Source organism: Elephantulus edwardii, unplaced genomic scaffold (assembly GCF_000299155.1).
Source record: "Elephantulus edwardii isolate Elephantulus edwardi_28Jun2011 unplaced genomic scaffold, EleEdw1.0 scaffold00017, whole genome shotgun sequence".
NCBI lineage: Eukaryota > Metazoa > Chordata > Mammalia > Macroscelidea > Macroscelididae > Elephantulus > Elephantulus edwardii.
The window spans coordinates 24319008-24339699 of NW_006399767.1; the positions used below are offsets into that span (position 1 = coordinate 24319008).

Here is a 20692-nt window from a genome sequence, read left to right on the forward strand (position 1 = left end):
TTTGAGTTTTGTGACTAGGTCAAAAAATATTTCAGAGTAATTTCGATTTGTACATCCTTTATAATGAGTGAGTCTAAACAACTTCTATGTCCAGGCATTTCCTTTTAAGTGGACTGCCTATTCATAGCCTTTGCCATTTCTTTCTCCTTTTTTGCTGGCCTGGTTCTGACTGTCTATTAGGAGTCTGTTGTATGATGTATCAATGCTAACACGTTTTTTGAGAGAGCTCTGGTGGCAGAGGAAGGAAGGAATTGTACTGGCAACTCAGAGGTGGTTTGAATCCACCAACTCCTCCACAGGAGAAAGATGGGCAATCTTTCTTGCGATTTCCAGCCTCTGCAAACCCACTAGAAGGCCAGCTGCGGGTCAGTTCCAGTTCTAGGCAGTGACTGAGTGAGTGAAAGCTTTCTTTATAACAGCGTTTCCAACCGTAGATTTTCTGCAAAAGGCTCTAAAGGTTTCTCTGCTCCTTCTCTTTGGCGTGTGTGTTGGTCCAATTTTGTGCTCTGCAACTTCAGAGCTGAGGCAGGTGGACAGGGGTGATGGGTTGGTGCGTTCCATGCCCAGAGCAGTTAGCTACCTGGGTAAAGCTGTCAGCCAGTGTTCACTGAATATTAGGGCCTAGAGGAGCGCCACAGGTGTTCAGATGGGGGGGCGGTGTGGCGTCCAGAGGGCTAACCAGCAGAGGCAGAGAGTGGGTGTGAAGACCACCCTGTCTAGTGAAGGACGCCTGGTCTAGCGGGATCCAAGGACAGCCCCTCCTACTCACCCGGGGGGAAGGGCTCCCCAAACCCGGCCGAATTTCACCTGGTCCCACGTGGGCCACAGGCAGGGATGCCCGAGGGGGTATCCATGGGCGGGGTGGGAAGACGCGAGTGCCGTGGGAGGGCGAGCAGCTGGACGCTGGACCCCGGACCCCGCACCCCGCTCCTGCCCGGGCTGGCGCCCGCCCTCCCCAGACTTGACGGGGTGGGAGTGAAGCCAGATCCCACTCTTTCGTTTTCGTTTCCGGGAAGGAAAGCGCTTACCGAAGCGCCCGCGTGTCTGCTCGCCTCGCTGGCAGATCCTCGGCGGTTCCCTCCTACGCACCTTCCACCCGGGTCTTCAGGCCCAGTGACGGGGTTCAGGGGAGGGGCGGCGAGCGGCGGCCCCAGACGTCCTGCAGCGCCCCTCAATGCAGCGCCCCCAGGGAGGCCCCGCGCCTCGCCCGCCTCCACCTACAATGCAGGTAAGAGCCCCGAGGGACCCGCCTGCCTTCTCCCACTCTATGCTTGCTCCATCACTTCAACTTTTAGACTCGTTTTATCAGACCTTTCTTTTGGCTGGAATTTCACTTGAACACCTCATTTTCCGTCTCCCTCACCTCCATTCCCACCTCTTATGCCCCTCACCTCCAACATCATTCCGAGTTAGCCAGCTGGCCTCCAGGCCCCTCCAAACTCTTTCCACAGTTTCCTTACGCCTTCTCTGCCCCTAACAATTCAGACCTGAGATCCCCAGCAATTTCAACGTAAGCCAGGCCCCTCCATGTGCACAGCCCACCACAGCTCCTGTCTGTTCCCTGAAAGCCGCAACACTGCCTCCAGAGCCGAAACCCCTTTCCTCTTTCTAAGGTTCTTTCTCCACTACCCTCTTCCCAAGATCCACCCTCACTTTATGAGACACCTCCTTGCCCTTCAAGGTGAAACACTGAAGTTTGACACTCAGCACCTGGCATTTCCCAGGTGGCTACAACCTTGGAATTCCCTATTCTCCTGGTCTAGAAGAGTAGAAAAGAGTAGACAAGGAGATGTATACAAGCCCTAGACCAAGAAAGACTTAGGGTCTCTTCTCCAGAGAGGCGCAGTCCCTTCCACTTGGGTTCAGTTACCTCTGGTTAAGCACCTGGAGTTGGGATGGGAAAGGCAGGACCAAAAGTGAAGTGAGAACCCCCTCCCAATAAAACATTTGCATTCTTTTGTGGCAGTCAAGTCTTCCAGAGATTTGTCAGCTCCAGGTCCCAAATACTTGGCTCTAGATACATTATCCTCCTCAGACACTGAGAGATGAAGGTAAAGCTCTCAAAGACCCCAGAGGGAACAAATGACTTTTGCTGGGACTGGTTTCAGTTTTCCTTTTCCAGATGTGGCAGCCTGTGACTGATCATGCATGAACCCCTGGAAGCTCCAAGAGCACTTTTCTTATCTTCTTGATTAGCTCTGTGGGCAATGCTGATCATAAAATGATAAAGAGACTTCACATTACAGTGAGGGAGGTGGGGTTTGGTCATTTCTATGAGGATCTCTTTCCCATTTAAAAAGAAAGTACAAGTAGTTGTCACTTAAATGCCAATTCAACATTTTTCAGGTGTCTATGAATTTAGTAATAGCAATTTCATAAATCATAGTGCAATCATTATCCATGTTGTTGTTGTGTACCTTTGAGTTGGATGTTGTTGTTGTGTACCTTTGAGTTGGAACCGACCCATAGCTGACCCTGCTGTGGGTTTTTAGAGGCAGTAAATAGCACAGGAGGTGATTTCTCCCTGGGAGCAGCTGATGGATTCAAACCGCTTGGCTTTCAGTGTAGCTTCTTTCCACTAGGCCACCAGAGTTCCAGAATCATTGCCAGGTTTTTCATCATTATCTTTTCCCTTTTTTTGCAGATGGCATTTACGTGTTTGCTTACTTATTTCTAATTTGCTCCTGGCCCCACAGATTCTCTTCTGTCCTCTCACAAGAACAGATTCCAGTATGTATCCACAGGTCCTCAGATTTTAAGTTACAGTCTTAGCGAAGGATACCTCTGCCAGCATTAGGCATATGCATGACAAAGCCTGAATTATCCTCCATGATTAGACACCATTTAGTCAGTTTAAACTCATAGCAAACCTTTGTACAACAATAATGACAAAACGCACTGCCTGTCCTACAGAATCTTCATAATTATTGCTGTACTGGAATCCATTGTTGCAGCCACATATATCAATTCATATCATTGAGAATCTTTCTCTTTTTCACTTTCTACCAAGCATGATGTCTTTCTCTGGGAACTGGCCCTTCCCAACAATTTGCCGAAAATGTATGAGAGGAAACATTTGAACTGTTGTTGTTGCTAGGTGCCATCGAGTCAAGTTCAACTCATCGTGACCCTATGAACAACAGACCTGAACCCTTTTCTTTTAACTTTTTTTTTTTCAGACCTGAACCCTGACCTATCCTGTGCCATCCTCATAATCTCCAATAGCCTTGAGCCCATTGCTGCAGTCACTGTGTCAATCCATCTCATTGGGGTTTTCTTCTCCTTTGCTGACCCCTCTTCTCTTTTCAAGGAATAGCCTCGCCTAGTTACATGTCCAAAATATATGAAACGAAACTTTACCATCTTTTTGCCTCCAAGGAGCATTCTGGCTGCATTTTCTCCAAGACATCCATTTGCTCTTTTGGCTGTCCATGGGATATTCTCTTCTTCAGCACCACAGCTCAAAGTCATCAATTCTTCCTCTGTCATCCTTATCCATTGTCCAGTTCTCTGATGCATTGGAGGTGATTAAAAAGATCATGGCTTGAATCAGGCACATCTTAGTTTTCAAATTGACATCATTGTCCCTAACAGCAGATGTGACCAATGCAATATGTCTCCTGATTTCCTGAGTGTTGGTACTAAGGATATTGTGATCCAAGCACATTGAAATTGCTGACAGCTTCAATCCTTCCTCCATCTATCATTATGTTGACTGTTGGTCCTGTGGTGAGGACCTTGGTTTGTTTGTTTTTTTTTATGTCGAGATGTAATCCATACCAAAGGCTGTAGTTCTTATCTTTTGCAGCAAGCATTTTATGTCTTCTCTCTTTCAGCAAGTGAGGTTGTGTCATCTGCACAAGGCAAGTTGTTGATGAGTCTTCTCCAATCCTGATGTTACATTCTTCTTCATAGAGTCAGGCTTAACGAAGTATTTGCTCTGCTTACAGATTGAATAGATATGGAGAGAGGATACAGCCCTGACACACACCCTTCCTGATTTTAAGCCATTCAGTGTTCCCTTGCTCAGTTCAGACAGCAATTGGTTCAGACAACAATTAGTGTCAACTAGTTCAGACAAGAATTAGTTTACACTGAAAAATTTTGGGAAGTACCATATGAACTAGAGCCAGTGGTAATGAAGGATGAAGTTCAAGTTGCACTGAAGGCATAAAATAAGGCCCAGGAATCGATGGACTATCATTACCATGTTTTAACTAACAGAAGCAGCCCTGGATATACTCATCAGTCTTTCCTGAATGTATCAGGAAATTTGGAGAACTTCTGATTGACCAACTGACTGGAAGAGATCCATATTTGTTCCCATTCCGAAGAAAAGTGATACAACAGAATGTGGAAATTATTGAACAATACCATTAATATCACATGCAAGCAAAATATTGCTGAAAATAATCAAAAACCAGCTAAAATGGGGAAGTGCAAGAAGTTCAAGCTAGGTTTAGAAGAGGCTGTGGCACTAAGGATATGATTGTGGATGTCAGATGGATCCTAGCTACCAGAAGAATGTCTATTTGTGTTTTTTGACTATGTAAAGGCATTTGACTATGTGGATCAAAATAAATTATAGAAACATTGAAAAGAATGGGAACCCCAGAACACTTAATTGTGCTCATGAGAAATCTATAGCTAGATCAAGAAGCTATTGTCTGAATAGAGCAAGGGAACATGATGATTGAATTGGGGAGATGTAATTCAGTAATGTACTGTGGCCTGGAAACTTCTTATTTAGAGCCAGTCAGGGCCTGGAGCTCGGACCTGGGTTTTTAAAAGTTGGTTGGGCTGCCTTGTTAATTCTGTTTGGTATGTACATTCCTCTAAGTGGTACAGCATTGGTCGGTCAATTCACTGTACTGAGGCAACTTCGGGTTGCTGTGATACTGAACGATGTGCCACTGGTGTGTCAAATGCCGTAATGGTTACCGATGGTGGACCGTGTTTGGTGGAGCTTCCAGATTGAGACAGGCTTGGAAGCAGGATTTACACCCACTTTTCAAAACAAAAGGCCTTTGGAAACTCTATGAACTTAGAGAAATGACAATAGTTATACAACAGGATTCAGGTCTTTTGTTCATAGGTTGCTATGAGTCATGCTCAACTCAGTGACACTTAACAATAACAACAACAACAACAATAATTCAACGCAGGATATAAAACTCTCCACTGTGTACAAGATGTTGATTGTAGCAAGATGAATCTGTGGGCAGCAATGAAGGCTTTTTTCTTTAAAAAAGAATTTTTCTTTTTTTTTAGGGCTTTTTGGTTTTGGTTTATTGGAAGTTTTTGATATGTTTACTGTTCTTCACCTCAGTTGAAGATACATGGAAGTCTTATTTGTATCAGTCATTTGGACTCTTTAAATTTAGATAAAACACAGAACCAAGTTTTTACTTTTGACTTAACTGAGAAAGAAGTACATTAGGGAGGAAAACAGAGACTGAAGCACAATAGAGAAGAATTTTGATGACAGCCTTTTTGTTTTACAAGGCAGAGAGGAACTCAGTAGTGTTTGTTAAGTAAGGAGACAAAAAAACGGAACTCCTCATCTTGTTTACTTAAAAAAGAATTCTTATAAATTTAATGGTGGCATAGTGTGTGGCAGGGAGCTCTGGTTGAATCCACCCGTGACCCCAAGGGAGAAAGACAGGCATTCTCCTCCTGTGTGATCTACAACCCCAGAAACACAGTGGGAGCTTGGTGATGAGTAGGTTCTGACTCCATGGCATTGAGTTGAATTATAGTGTGTTATATGCCAGATGATTGCAACCCAAAAGGTAAGCAGCCTCAGTTTAACAAGTGCTCTGCAGGAAAAAGACATAAAAGATTTGCAGCCTCAGAAACCCAATGGAGGGTCACTCTAAATTGAACTCTATTGTATGGGTATAGTTTTGGTTTGAAACCTTGTGGTGCAGTGGTTAAAGTATTCACTTACTAACCCAGTGGGCAGCCGTTTGGATCCTCCAGCCACTCCATGGGAGAAAGACGAGGCGCTCAGCTTCCGTAAAGATTAACCACATTGGAAACCCTGTGGGCAGGCCAACGTGATCCTGTAGGATCACTGTGCGACAGGCGGTGGTAGTGGGTCTGAGCGTTTGTCAGGATGCACTCCTTTGACTGACTGTTCTGGGCTTTCCTGTCTAGGAGGGAGCAGTGGCCAGTTCTCCTCTGTGCTCCACAGCACATACAACACCTCCCGCCACTCAGGCCCCAGCCAGACGTGATGTTCAAGCGCACCCGCTGAGGAAGGGGAGGATCTGTAAACTGCCTGGGAGCCTCCGTGAGTAAAGGGGAGAAGAGCTGATCTTTTACAAACTGTTAAGGGGGCTCTCGTGGCCTAGTAGTAAGGAGCTGCGCTGCCAGCCTAAAGGCACATTGTTTGAGCCCACCAGCTGCTCTGTGGGAGGAAGATGGACAGTCTCCTCCCCTGTGATTTTACTGCCTCTGAAAACCCACCAGAGGCTCAGCTATGGGTCAGTTCTGACTCAACAGCACACACCACACCACCACCACCACCACCACCACCAGCACCACCACCCAGTTTGCTATTTCCTCACTGGTTTCTTCTAACTTTTCCTAGCAGGGAAGTCAGAGAAGGTGAATGTGAACTCTCATTGTGGAGGATTTTCAGCTGACAGGGCAGACACTCTCCTCATTGGTGTGGTGAGGGCTGAGACTGTATGAGTTATTAGGTGCCTTCCTGCCTGAAGACCAAGAGCTGGAGATGTTAATCAGAAAGGGCTAAGCAGCAAACCCTTGCTTACACAGATGTTTTCTATTTTCTTAAATTTTATATTCCATTTTTATTGTTAAAAAAAAGGGAGGGAGCTCTGGTAGCCTAGTGGGTAGGGAGTTGTGCTCCCAAGCCAAAGTAAGGTTGTTTGAATCCATCAGCTGCTCTGAAGGAAAAAGGTGGGCATTCTTCTCCTGTGTGATTTCCAGCCTCTGAAAACTTGCTGGAGGGCTGGCTGTGAGTTGGTTCCGACTCAACAGCAATGAACACCACCAAAGGCTGGAAAATGACAGAGAAGCATAGAAGATGTTGTTGATTTAGGTGCCAACTTGTTGACTACAACTAATACCCTGTGAAAAACAGACGGAGCCTTGTCCTGTCCTGCACCTCCTGCATCAATCCTAACGATCTCTGATCTCTTATATGCTCATTGTTATAATCATTGTGTCAATCCGTCTTCTTGGGAGTCTTCCTCTTTTTATTTGACCCTCCACATTTCTCAGTATTTTGCTCTTCTCAAAAATAGCCATGAGAAATGGATGGGCGGTGCTCTTTAATTTCTTTTACATGTCACTAAAAACATTTTACTGATCTTTTGGGTAGAAATAGGAAATTATTTTCCAGGATGGATGATCCCATTATACATCTGCTGAAACTAGCGCATGGCCTCCTTTTTGCTGACTCTGTGTTTGGCCCTAATGCAGCCTGTCTTGTGCTTCTTGTCTGTGAAGCTGAAACTTGGCCTTCCCAGCGCCACATAGAAGTCCAGGCCAAAACCAACTATGAGATATCTTCTCACCCCAGTCAGAATAGAACAATTTAACAGAACAGCCAGCAACAAATGCTGGCGAGGTTGTGGAGAAACTGGAACCCTTATTCACTGTTGTTGGGAGTGTAAAATGGTGCAACCACTGTGGAAGACGGTATGGCGCTTTCTCAAAAAGTTGCAAATAGAAATACCATTTGACCCAGCAATTCCACTACTGGGAATATAGGCCAAAGAGACCATAACTGACACCCAAGCAGATATATGCACACCCATGTCTATTGTGGCTTTGTTCATAATAACTGAGAGTTGGAAACAACTTAAGTGCCCATCAACAAATGAATAGATAGAGAAGCTGTGGTATATTCACACAATGGAATACGACGCTGCATTGAAAAACAAGGAACTCATACGATATTATTCAAAATGGGTGACCCGGGAGGACATTATGCTGAGTGAAGTATCTCAGTCACAAAAGGACAAATACTGCCTGGCAACACTGTTGTAAAACAGGACTGACTTCGGGGTTGGCGGGAGACTGAGAAAGATGGGATAAATAATATATACTGCATTGAAACAGATGAGGGAGAAAACGGTTTAAAAGGGATATGTGATTAGGTTTTATTGTCATGACAGGAGTCCAGAGCGAAGGCTGCAAAGTGGAGTGGACCTGGAGGGAGGGATTGTAAAACAATGAAAGAATTTTTCTTTTACTTTTCAAAGATAAGAGTGAACTGGGTCGGGGGAATGAGGGATGGGCAGGGAGAAAAGTGCAACAATGAATGAATTTCCAAAGTCTCTGTAAATTTTCATTAAAATTAATAATAAAAAATAACAGAAAAAAAAGAAGTCCAGGCCATTGATACCAGAGCTGGAATCCTATGTGATCCCTAGATCAATGTGCTTCTGGATCCCCAAACCAAAGTTTCCGGTATCTGAGAAGTTATTTTTAATTAACTTGTACTTATTCACCTTTTTATGTTTTATAATTTATTATTAATAAATAATAATGAAATATCATCTCACCCCAGTCAGAATACCAAAATTTAACTGAACGGCCAGCAACAAACGCTGGTGAGGTCTCCCCCCAACCCCGATGTCAGTCTTGTTTTACAACATTGGCACTGTGCAGTATTTGCCCTTTTGTGACTGAGATACTTCACTCAGCATAATGTCCTCCAGGGTCACCCATTTTGAATAATATTGCATGAGTTCCTTGTTTTTCAATGCAGCGTAGTATTCCATTGTGTGACTATACCTCAGCTTCTCTATCCATTTGTTTGTTTATGGGCACTTAAGTTGTTTCCAACTCCTTGCTATTGTGAACAAAGCCACAATAGACATGGGTGTGCATATATCTGCTTGGATGTCAGTTATGGTCTCTTTGGGGTATATTCCCAGTAGTGGAATTGCTGGGTCAAATGGTATTTCTATTTGCAACTTTTTGAGAAAATGCCATACCATCTTCCACAGTGGTTGCACCATTTTACACTCCCACCAACAGTGAATAAGGGTTCCAGTTTCTCCACAACCTCGCCAGCATTTGTTGCTGGCTGTTCTGTTAAATTGTGCTATTCTGACTGGGGTGAGAAGATATCTCATAGTTGTTTTGATTTGTCTCTCTTAGAGCTAGGGATTTTGAACATTTTTTTAATGTGCTTGTTAGCCATCTGAATGTCTTCTTTGGTGAAGTGTCTGTTCATCTTCTGTGCCCATTTTTCTATTTGATTATTTACCTTTATCTTGTTGTGGTACTCAAGTATTTTATAAATTCTGGATACGAGTCCCTTATCTGATATGTCATTACCAAATACTTTTTCCCAGTACTCATTCACCTTTAAACCTTTTTCCAAGATTTCTTCCATCTTAGCCCCTCAGACCCTCAGACTGTGCAGTGGACAGCAATATTTTCATTGCTCCTAATAACAAAGATTTTCACTAGTGGGCCAATTGGCTGTGCCATGATAGATGGAGAAAAGATTGAAGTTGTTAACAATTCCATCTTGCTAGGATCCACAATCAACACATGGCACCCGATGTCAGGAAATCAAAAGATGAATTGCTTTAGGAGAGTTTACTGTCAGGGACTTTTCCAAAGTGTTGAAGAGCAAAGATGTCAGTCTAGAGACTAAGGTGCATCTGATCCAGACTGTGGTCTTGTCAGTTGCTTACTGTGTACCTGAGAGATGAACAATGACAAAAGATGACAGAAGAATCAATGCCTTTGAATTATGGTGCTTGAGAAGAGTATTGAACATACCATAAACTGCTAAGAGAACAAATAAGCCTGTCCTGGAAAAGGTCAGACCAGGTTGCTCCTTGGAGGCAAGGATTTTGAAGCTCCGTCTCACATATTCTAGGCATGTTGCCAGAAGGACACCATGCTTGAAAGGATAGAGAGTCAGTGCTGGAGAGGAAGATCCTGGATGAGATGGATTAACATAGTGACTGACAATGAAGTCTGGTGTGTCAGAGACAGGTTGGTTCAGGATAGGGCAAGGTTCAGAGCAATTGATCACAGGGTCTCTATGAGTCATAGTCGACTTGATGACACCTAACAATAACATACTGCCAAAGGATCTGATGGTGTATCTGACTATGGAGAATGCAGGAGTCTGGCCCGTGAGCCAACACTTTTGCTTCCCAGGTCAGTCTGTGTCCACTCTCCCCTAGATGTTGATTGAGGCAGAGCTTGCCTATGTGATGCTCCTGCATGGGGTTTTCTTTTTCACCTCCTTCCTGTGCCATGATGGAGTGTAAGAAGAGCTCTTTTTCTTTCTTAAGATCTTTTTGTTGCCTGAGGAAACATAAAATCATAAAGGAGGCTGCCAATCCTATACTCTGACTTGACATTTTTATGATTAGAAATGTGCAGCAAATTATTCCAAATGTCCTAATGTTAGTAGTTCTCATGTTACAACAAAGCATTCCAAAATAGAGAGACTTAAAACAATAACAGTGATTTCTTATCCATCTGAGTTTCTTTGAACCAGAAATTTGGGAGTGGACTTGCCAGGCAGTTAGAGGTCTCTTAGCAGGTGACAGCTGAATGGGGTGCAGATGTCTGAGGTTTGACAAGGATTAGAGGGTCCACTTCCATTGTAGCTCGCACACGTGGCAGGCAAGGTGGTATTGGCTGCTGGTCGGATGCCTCTGTGCTTATCATCTTAGATCTTCTGACTTCTGTTCATCCAAATGTCTGAGAATATTGAGATGATAACAGCCGTGGCCATTAGAGCATAACACTAAGTTTAAAAGATGGGGCATGCTGAATGACTCACTTTCCTGTCAACAACATCCCAGACAAACTGCTGACACCACAGGAGACTTTGACCTTTCACATGGCTGGGACACCAGTCCTGTTTCTCACATTTTTCTAGTCCCACTCCTCTTCCTTCTCCACCTCCAGCTTTCGTTGAAATGGCTGGGGCAGATTGCCTGTGCAGGAAGGAGAACAAACAAAACGAGTCTTGCTTAGCTTTGTGGATTGGAGTTAAGGGGAACACATGTTATTTCCCTGTAGGCTCATTTTCCCTGTATGTGTTTGTCTAGCTGAGATGTACAGGACAGCTGCAGAAAGTCCACTCTGAGGACTCTCTTGTAAAGCCAAGTGACCGGAGGTGGTCTGGGATGGAGGGGTAGATGAGGGGCGTTTCCCCCAACTCACGACAGGAGATTCACAAGTCCGTTTTGTGGAGAGCAAGATGAAAGAGTTTGCCTCCACTGCCTTGTTCTTGGTCTGTGTCCATCAGGGATTGCATGAGGCTGGGTGAGTTAGGAGTGATGAAAGGGCAAAGCTGTAAGGCTCTTCAGCGGCCAGCAGTGCTGGGGGACTATTTGCAAGACCCAGGCTGAGGTCACGAGTGAGTCTGAGAGGAGGGAACGCCTTCTCAAGGGGTGAAAACCCCATGGAGCTCTGTTCTACTGTGACACCCGTGAGGTTGAAACTCTGAGTGTGAGTCGGCAAGACAGCAACTGGAGGTGGTGGCCTTCCCACGGTCAGCTGGAGAGGGATTGAAGCATCTCTGTGTTTTGAAATTGACTTTCATTCCCAGCTCCTGGTTGTGACTAAGCCACAGGAGATACACAGCACCACCTCCTGCCTCCGGACGTCACAGGTAGAGGGATGGAGCCTTGTCTGCAACTTTGGGATGCTTGAAAGGAATTTACCTATCATGTGCTGCTGCACACGCATGTTCACATCCTTCACTCCTGAGAGAGTACCTAGGAACTTATTTTAGGGACAGCTAAAATTCTAACAAATGTGGCCCACTCTGTTAGATATTTAGTGTTTATTGAACATCATTTCTGTCCCAGGTGTCTAGGTGTTGGGGGGATGGCACAGACAGGCGAGGCTCTGTGTCTCATGAAGCTAGGAGGGTGCAGTGACTGTATGAAGAAGTGCTTGGCCCAGTGAGAAGAGCTGTGAGAGGACCATCGTGCTGAGGACTGGCCACCCCATGGTCAACACGTATGGATGTGGAAGGTGCTGATCCAGCAGGGAGACACCCAGACTCCTCCCTCAACTGTGACAGATCTCTGTCTGTAGCCCCACACTGGGGGCTTTGCCCAGATCTGTCCCAGAGGCTGGGAACCAGCCCAGCTGAATTCCCCAATTAGGAGGTCCCTGGGCAGGACTTTAATGTGACCCAAACCCAATCCAGCCCATTACTGTCCAGCCTGTTCTGGCTCCATAAGATTTCCAAGGCCATACCTCTTTAGGGAATTAATCTGTCTTTTCTTTCTCATCAAGACTAGGCTACTGTGTTTGAACCTGCTGACCAACAGCAGAACACTTTAACCACCACACCACCAGGACTCCTTTTGATTAATAGGACCCAAAACTAATTGCAGTGAAGTGGGACCGATTCCTAGCTCATCCTCCAGTGGGCTTTCAGAGGCTGTAAACCATAACATATGAGATTTTCCATACTCATCTTCCATTCTCCGATCAACTGCTGGATTTGAACTGCTTACCGTGGGGTTGACAGCAGCCCTCCTCACCCACTAGGCCACCAGAACTTCCTGGTTGACGCGAAGGAGCTGAAAATGCAGAGAGGGGGAATCGTAGGCCTGAATCAATGCAACGATGGTGGGGTGATTTTTACATCACATACAGTATAATGTTAGATAGAAATGTTAATTATCTCAAATGTGAAATGTAATTTTGAAGAGTGTAAGGTGCCAAGAATGCAAAGAACAAATAGCATGGTGGCGGAGAAAATGAAAGATGGAAGGGACGCGCGGGAGAGCACCTAGATAGCGATTCAAAAAATCCCGAGTCTGGAGCCAGAAGAGCTTGGGGAGGTGGCGAGGGTGGGGTGTGTGTGTGTGGGGGTGTCTGCCGCGCTCTGCAGGCCTATCCGCTGTCCCAGCCCGTGTGCTCCCTGCTTCCAGGCATCCAGCCCGCGCTCTGGAGCAAGGAGGACGTGCTGCACTGGCTGCGTTGGGCGGAGCAGGAGTTCGCTCTGCAGCGCACCCTTGCGCAAGGGTTCGAGATGAACGGCCGCGCCCTGTGCATCCTCACCAAGGACGACTTCCGGCACCGAGCCCCTGCTTCAGGTCGGGATGGGGGTGGGGGAGAACCCACCTGCTCCAGAGGCTTTCAGGGAAACCAGGGTAGGCCAGAGCATCCCAAGTGCCTAAAGAGGACACAGGGAAGGAGGTGGAGCAGGCTTTGGTTGGGGCGTCCCACCTCCCCGTGTTGTAGAATACCATTTGCCGGGTGATTCCCAGCCAGGCTTTTGCAAAGGTTTTGTCTGCCCCATGGACCTCTTCTACCCTCCTTGTCTGAGGCCAGAATTTCCCCCTCTTTATTTTCCACCCTACTCCTTCCCATGCCTCCTTCCCCACCCTACTCCTAAAAACAACAACAACAACAACAAAAGCCCAAACCTACAGAAAAAAAATATTCATTCACATGAGGTATATAAACTGATGATAATGACAAACGCTTTTCATTCCAAGAAGTTTGTATTTTAACCAGAAACTTAGGCCTGAGGCTTAAGAGGCTTGAATTTCCAATGAAGGCAGCAGAAGGCAAAGGCGGTGGGCTGAGCCTTCCAGCAACATCCACAAACAGCCTGCTTCACAGTGGCCTGCTCTCGGGTGCCTCCGAGGGGATGTGCTGATTTGGTATCTTTTTTTTTTTTTTAAATGACTTCAGTCATGTTTTCCACGCAGCCCTCTTTTTGACCTTGCAAGCTCGTGGTATATGTGGCTGAGTGATTTTCTTAAATATTCTGAGTTACTTCCTTTCTCACAGTATGTCCAAGACCAGTCCCATGACGTATTCTACGTCCTAGGGCATCATTTCCCCTGTAAACCTTTTTCAGTAGCAGTTGGGACGTAATCCCTTCCTTTAAGATCTCAAGTGGGAAATGGACGTAGGCAGAAAGCCGAGAACTGACCCCACACAAGGCTTCCTACTAGAACTATAACAGCCCTGCCAATCACAGCTGCAAAGGGGAGTTGTGTTCTGATTGTCTCCCTCCCTGGTTACAGACCCCCGCTTCCTACATTCACCTCTGGGCCTCAAGTGTCGGCTGCCTACATCTCATCCTGCTGGTAGCTATAGATTCCCAGGATGGCTCTCTACCCAGGAGGTCCCCCTCTATCCTCCCCAACTAGCACCTTAGCCCAGAGATGGGAGTCACAGGAGGTTTCTGGGCCATGGTCAGGGCCCTCCAACCCCTGCTTTGTAGGAAGAGGTTCATTTAGTGTCCAAAGAATGAGGTATTGGAAGGAAATGTCTGGGGCTCTTGTTCCTTAGAAGGCAGGAGCAGCCCTTTCAAAAAGCTAGGGGAATCCAGTGAGCCTTAGAAGAACAGTGTCTGCTGCAGGGACATGTATGGTTTGTACAGTTTGTGCACTGCCACAGGCCTTTGATCTGTGAGAGCTGAACAGCATCCTTGAGCCTTGGCAGCTCCTGTGCTCATTCACCAAGAAAGAATGCCTTTTTTGTTTATTTTTTGTTTTGAGTTTTGATAATGTTTATCGAGGTCTATGTACTTTCTTATCCAATTGGTGACAACTTTCATCTGAGCCTTTAGCCCAGGAACTTATGTTTCAAATTCTGGATGTGTCCCGAGAAAGGATGCCTTTTATTGGATCCATCAGAGGGGTAACAGTGGCCCTGCCCTCCACTGCCCCAGCTTTTTCGGAGCTGCATCAGGATCCCAGCCCTCACTCTGAGAAGCAGGTGACTGCAGGGGAGCAGGGCCAAGTCAGCAGCCTGCCCTCTTGACCCCTGTACAGGTGACATCCTGTATGAGCTGCTCCAGTACATCAAGACCCAGCGGCGGGCCCTGGTGTGCAGGCCCTTTTTTGGAGCGATCTTCAGACAGAAGATGCCCATACAACAGCCTCCCAGCCTCCTGCAAGGTAAGAGATGACTTTGTATGAAGCTCTGGGACCTTCCTCAGATTAGCCTCACTGGGAGATGAGGGCTTCCTCAAAGCAGAGTAATGAAGGAGGCAGGGCAGGGAATATGGGGCAAGCTCCATCCTCTTCCAGCCCTGTGTCTTTGGCCTTCATCTCCTGGTCTTGAATTCACTTCTCATAACTCTTCTGAGCACCCCTGCTTCTCATCTTGCTATTTCTCTGTTCTCTTCATCTGTGCCTGTATTTCCTTTTCTCTCAGTCTCCTGTGACCTCTCCCTGGGCTTTCAGTCCCACAGAAGTGGCTCTAGCCAAGTTCTCTAGGGACCCAGATGTAGGAATATTCACTCTCCCCTACACTAGATGAAGGAAGAGCATTAGGAGTGCTATCCAGGGGCCTTGGTGTTGAGGATCCCACTATAGGGGGGAGTCTGGGCCCCAAGAATCAATGCTGTTGGTCTGTTTTCAAAAGGGACTAGGCCCTCCCAGGGAGCTCTCTGGAGTGGCTTCTTGCAGCAGCCACCAGACCTGGTACTTGCTTGCCAGCCCCTTGAGCTGCTTGGATGTCCCCGACTTGACCAAGTGGCCTCTTAGCAGGGAAGAGCCCTTCAACTTATCTCATTGTGCAGAACTTGGCTGCCAGTCTGAGGAGGTCCGCTCCTCCTGTACCATGACCCAGGCCCCCATTGACGGCAGGATCGCTGGTGAGTAGGGGGCTGTGTTCCCCACCGAGGAGGGAAGTGTGCAGAGTGGAGTCCTAGGGGCGTGAGAGGCCTGGTTCAGAGGGGTTGAGTGGTGTGCCTGCATGCTGACCGTAATCTGGCTCCAGCAGCAGTGGTGATTGGGAGAAGCAAGCCCACCTTCTCTCCGGGGCAAAGCCAGGTCAGCAAAACAGAGCCAGCACTCAAATTGGCACCAAGAAGCTATCCTCCCGGGCTCCCTTTTAAATGATATTGATTTTGAAATTGAGTGTTTACTGTGTGCCTGGCATGATTCAAAGGACTTTACCTGAATTGATTTATTCAATCCTCAGCCCTTTGAGAGTGGCACAGTGAAGTAAGTTGCAGAGCTGGGATATAAATCCAGACAGCCCAGCTCCACTCCCCAATCATTTTTAAATTTCCTGACTGACAGATAAGCTTCCTTCCTTTTTAAAGGGCCTTTTCTAGTGATGGTGGGGCCACCACATTTCTTTTAAAACACTTCAGGGAGCCAGAAACCTGGCTTCTAGGTTGGAAATGACAGGAATGTCTGAAACATAATTTGATCTTTAAATAATAATACTTAACTTCCTTTTCTTTTTTCATTCCTTCATTCACATTGTGTTCCATACAGTCATTCCCATGTATAAAATTAATCACCATTGATTTATGCCTACTACTCGGTCTTCTCAGATCCCCACTAGATCTTTCCTAATTCCTTCACCCCTCCCTCTACCCACCAAACTGTGACCCCATGATTTCCCTCCCTCCTCACCCTCGGCCCCCCACTTACTCCCAATACTTCACTTCCATTGAGCATTTACTTTTTTACTAGGCAGTGTTGTTGGTTTCCACCCCCCCCCCAATTATATGATTGGTTCTTATATCACGCCTTCTGCTGAAACAATGGCTTGAAACAGCTAAGGTGACTTGACCGAAATCCCCCAGCCATGAAGTTTGGGTACAAGGATTCAGGATCACATCATTGTTCCAGACTCTCTGTGCCCACTGGCCCTCTCAGAGGCACAGAACGCCACTGACAGGGATGGAGATTGTTGATGTTTGTTGCCATTGTATTGGAATCCAGCCCATGGCAATGCTATGCACAGTGAGGTGCATGATCCCACAAACGGGTGACTGTTGTGATCCCTCAGTTTTCCTGGGTATTTTGGAAGTAGAGCCCCAGACCATCTTAGTCTGAAAGCTCTGCTGAAGTGTATTGGCCAGGAATTAAATCTTGTCTCCTGCACAGAAGATGAGAATCCAGCTAGTGTCTCTCAGGGGTGTAGACGGGCTGGACTTTATCATCCCGCTTTAACATAGGTCCTGGTGAGTAAGCGACTGGATGGGGCAGAGAGGGACCTGGGGGCTGATATTTGGCACCTCAGCCTGTGCTGCCCTTGGATAAAAGTGCCTTTGGATGAAAGGCTTTGGCACTGGGCAGTGCTATATTAGATTTCCTGTCCTGCTTGCCACTTAAGGAGGTAAGTTAATCCCTATGGGAAAGATTGGCAGTTCAAACCCACCTAGACTGCTCTGAAAGTAGGTCACAACCTTGGACAAGCTAAAGCAGCCGCTTTGCTCGGCACACATGAGTTCTCCTTAAGCCAGAATCAATGGAATAACGAGTAAACAAAACCAAAATGGGGCTAAAGATACCCGCCTCCTGGAGGGATGAGGATTGGACGAGACATGAGTAATGAGCTCCCCAAAGCAGCCATTTCTGTTAACACCACCATCTTCACCAACTTTCTGATGCTTTCAGAGCCCCAGCCTCAAAGTTCTCAGTCCTTAATGGCTCCAGTAACATGCCCTGTCTGCACCCCCTTTGCTACATTGCAGACTGCCGGCTGCTGTGGAATTACGTGTACCAACTCCTCTCTGATACCAGGTATGAACCCTACATTAGATGGGAAGACAGAGATGCCAAGATCTTTCGAGTTGTGGATCCAAATGGACTTGCGAGACTCTGGGGAAACCACAAGGTGAACCTCAGTTCCAACAGGTGGGGTAGTCTCCACTCTTCCAGCAGAGGGCAGGGCAGAGGGTCACAGTGGACCACGTAGCTCTAGAAGACAGTCTTCAGTGGGCAGGGCTACACCAGCTGCCAGAGTGCCCAGACGCTTTCTCTTTGGAAGATACTGAGGACTCTGAAGTTAACCTCTTGTGGCTAGAGATTGTCAAGAAACTCAGTAATCTTGCCTTTTAGTCACTTCTTCTCACTTTTATTTAGCATTTGAGCCTTTTAAAACTCCCGAGGAGCAGCTGGTGGAGTCGAACATCTGCCTTTGGATTGGCAGCACAACTCCTCACCACGAAGCCACTAGAGTCCCCTTTTTCATGGTTGTTGTTGAGTACCATAGAATCGGAACCGACCCATAGCTGACCCTCTGGCGGGTTTTCAGAGGCAGTTAATCACATGGGAGGAGGTTGCCCATCCTGCTCCCGCAGAGCAGATGGTGGCCTTGAACTGCGGGCCTTCGGGATTGCACCGCAGCTTCTTGCCAATAGGCCACCCAAGCTCCCTCCTTTTCCATGGTTTGGCTAATTTAATCTCACCACAATCTAGAAAGCGATGTTAATTTTCTTTTTTTTTTAATTTTATTATTTTTGTGTGAGTGTACCGTCAAATCAGATCTGACTGGTACAGGACATTGTCCCTCCTTCCCCGGCAGAGCATCTGGTGGATTTGAACCGTGCGCCTCTGGGATTGTAGTTGCAGCTCCTTGCCACTAGGCCACCAGAGCTCCCCTTGTTCATTTTCTTATATACCAGCAAATAAAACATAGAGGTAATGAAACATGTCCCAAGATCACATGGTTTCCAAGTGGTGGAGCTGGGCTTCCAACTAACCCCAAAGCCCAGGTGAAAGGCCCGTCTTGCTATTTCTCCCCTGGACTTCTCTTTCCAAATTCAAGGGATGGTGACGTCGGCTGCTTTGCCTTCTTAGAACCGGGTGAACATGACCTATGAGAAAATGTCCCGCGCCCTGCGCCACTACTACAAACTGAACATCATTAAGAAAGAGCCTGGGCAGAAGCTTCTGTTCAGGTGAGTGGCTGCGGGCTGAGGTAAAATGGGAGGTGGGTCTGTGACCCACTGGGTGAGGAGCCCCCTGTAGCTGGGGGCAGGGCTAATTTGCAGCTGTGGCCTGGATTCCAGATTCCTGAAGACGCCTGGGAAGATCATCCAGGACAAGAGTAGTTGTGTCGAGCGAAGAGCCAGGAGTGATGGGGTGGATTTCAGTGAAGACATGCTGCAGGTCTCTCCATGAGGGGCAGGGGGCTCCTCCAGGTGCCTGGGACTGACAGGGCAGGAACTGTCTCCCAGGAAGGCAGCCACGGTAGGTGCCTCACTCCACGCAAGGCAGCCAGAATCCTCTCCCCACCCCGGCTGGATTTTATATAGTCCACATTGCATGAGGACTTAAGAGGACCAGAAGCTGGAAAAGTTGTCCCCTCCAGGACAGGGCACGGTGTCCCCTAGGTTTGGAAGCCCTGGGACTAAATAGGCTCAGAGAAATTGGACTCTCTGCCCTCCCCGCCCCTCTGATACCCACCCAGCTTGGAGAGTGAGCTGGGCATTGAGAGGACACCCAAATCAATTGCTTCATTTCCTATCGAAGGAAATGAGGACCCTTACTGAGCCTCAGCTGTCTTCTGAATCAGGAGCAACTCATAAAAACCCACCCTCAGGAGGCTGATGTATGAAAGGAGGCTTGATTAGTGCTTTGTTACCATCTGTAATAATAATGACAATAAGAGCTGCCATTTCTTAAATGTACTCCGAGTCTTCCATGCATTTTACCTCATTTCATGTACACATGCACCTTCAGAGACACTATGCTCGGAATTGCAGAGGGTCAGCAAAAGAGAAGAAGACTGTCGGCGAGGTGGATTGACACAGTGACCACAGCAGTGCCCCTGAGCATGACAGAGATTGGGCAGGACGCACAAGGTTCAGATCTGTTGTTCAGAGTTGCTATGAGTCATAGGTGACTTGATGGCACCTAACAGTATAACACACTCTGAGGTTTAAAGATGGGGAAACTGAGACATGAGTCTTCAGCGAGGTCTTTAGGAAAGGATATCTTTTGTATATTGAAGGGGCTCAAGGAAGTGGCTCACACAGTTAGGGGTTAGCAGATCTGTAGGTCAGACATTAACCTGGATGTAGGTATTTTCTGGAGCTGATGAATTGAAGATCGGCAGGTGCTGGCTGTTGAGGTTTATGAATCCCCTAGTTGGCAGGGACTGTGGGAGAATATAGGCCATATGTTGCTTGCTGTGGATCTGAGAACTAGAAAGTGACTGAGGATGACAGAAGAAGAATTGATGCCTTTGAGTTGCAGTGCTGGAGAGAGTATTGAACATACCATGGACTGCCAAGGAAAAAAAACAAAACCAGGTCTGTCCTGGAGAAGGTGAAATGAGGCTGCTCCTTGGAGGCAAGGATTCTGTAGCTCCATTGCACGTACTTTGGGCACGTTGTCAGGAGAGGGCGAGCCCTTGGAGAGGGATATCGTGCTTGTAGGAATGGAGAATCAGCACAGGAGAGGAAGACCTGGATGAGATGGGTTGACACTGATTGTAACAATGGGCTTGAGCATATCAGGGATGATGAGGATAGTGCAGGAGAAGACAAGGTTCAGATCCGTGGTTTATAAAGTGGTTATGACTTGTCAACTTGATGGCAGCTAAAAACAACAGGTTACAATTCAGGATACAGTTTAATCAGGAGAGCCTCTTCTCAGCAAGGCCTAAAGGCCGACCAGTCAAGGCCTAAAGGTAGAGCTCCCTTTATCTAAATAGCCTCTGATGGTTTGCCCTGGGCAGGGACCCGAGAAAAGAATAAAGAAAAAGTAACAGGACAGATAAACTTAGTAAGAAAAAGGAGGATGTCCAGGCCAAGAAAGGAGAGGTGGTATAGGGGTGAGGAGAAGCCAAGTGACAAGGAAGAATCACTGTCTGACAAAAAAAAAAAAGGTTGACTTTGAAAAACAAGAAACTCATGAAATATACAAAATGGGTGACCCTGGAGGACATTATGCTGAGGGAAATATCTCAGTCACAAAAGGACAAATTAACTGCATACTGC

The 20692-nt window shown here is 46.8% G+C and overlaps 1 protein-coding gene across 1 annotated transcript; it reads left to right on the forward strand.

Annotated features, from left to right (window-relative positions):
* The first annotated feature begins 834 nt into the window (after positions 1-834).
* ETV7 (ets variant 7) lies at positions 835-18869 on the forward strand. The gene is made up of 8 exons (XM_006882171.1): positions 835-1228; positions 2645-2730; positions 6160-6295; positions 12912-13076; positions 14772-14897; positions 17438-17580; positions 18546-18646; positions 18758-18869. The coding sequence occupies exons 1-8, from the start codon at positions 835-837 to the stop codon at positions 18867-18869; spliced, it is 1263 nt and encodes a 420-aa protein (XP_006882233.1).
* The last annotated feature ends 1823 nt before the right edge of the window (positions 18870-20692 follow it).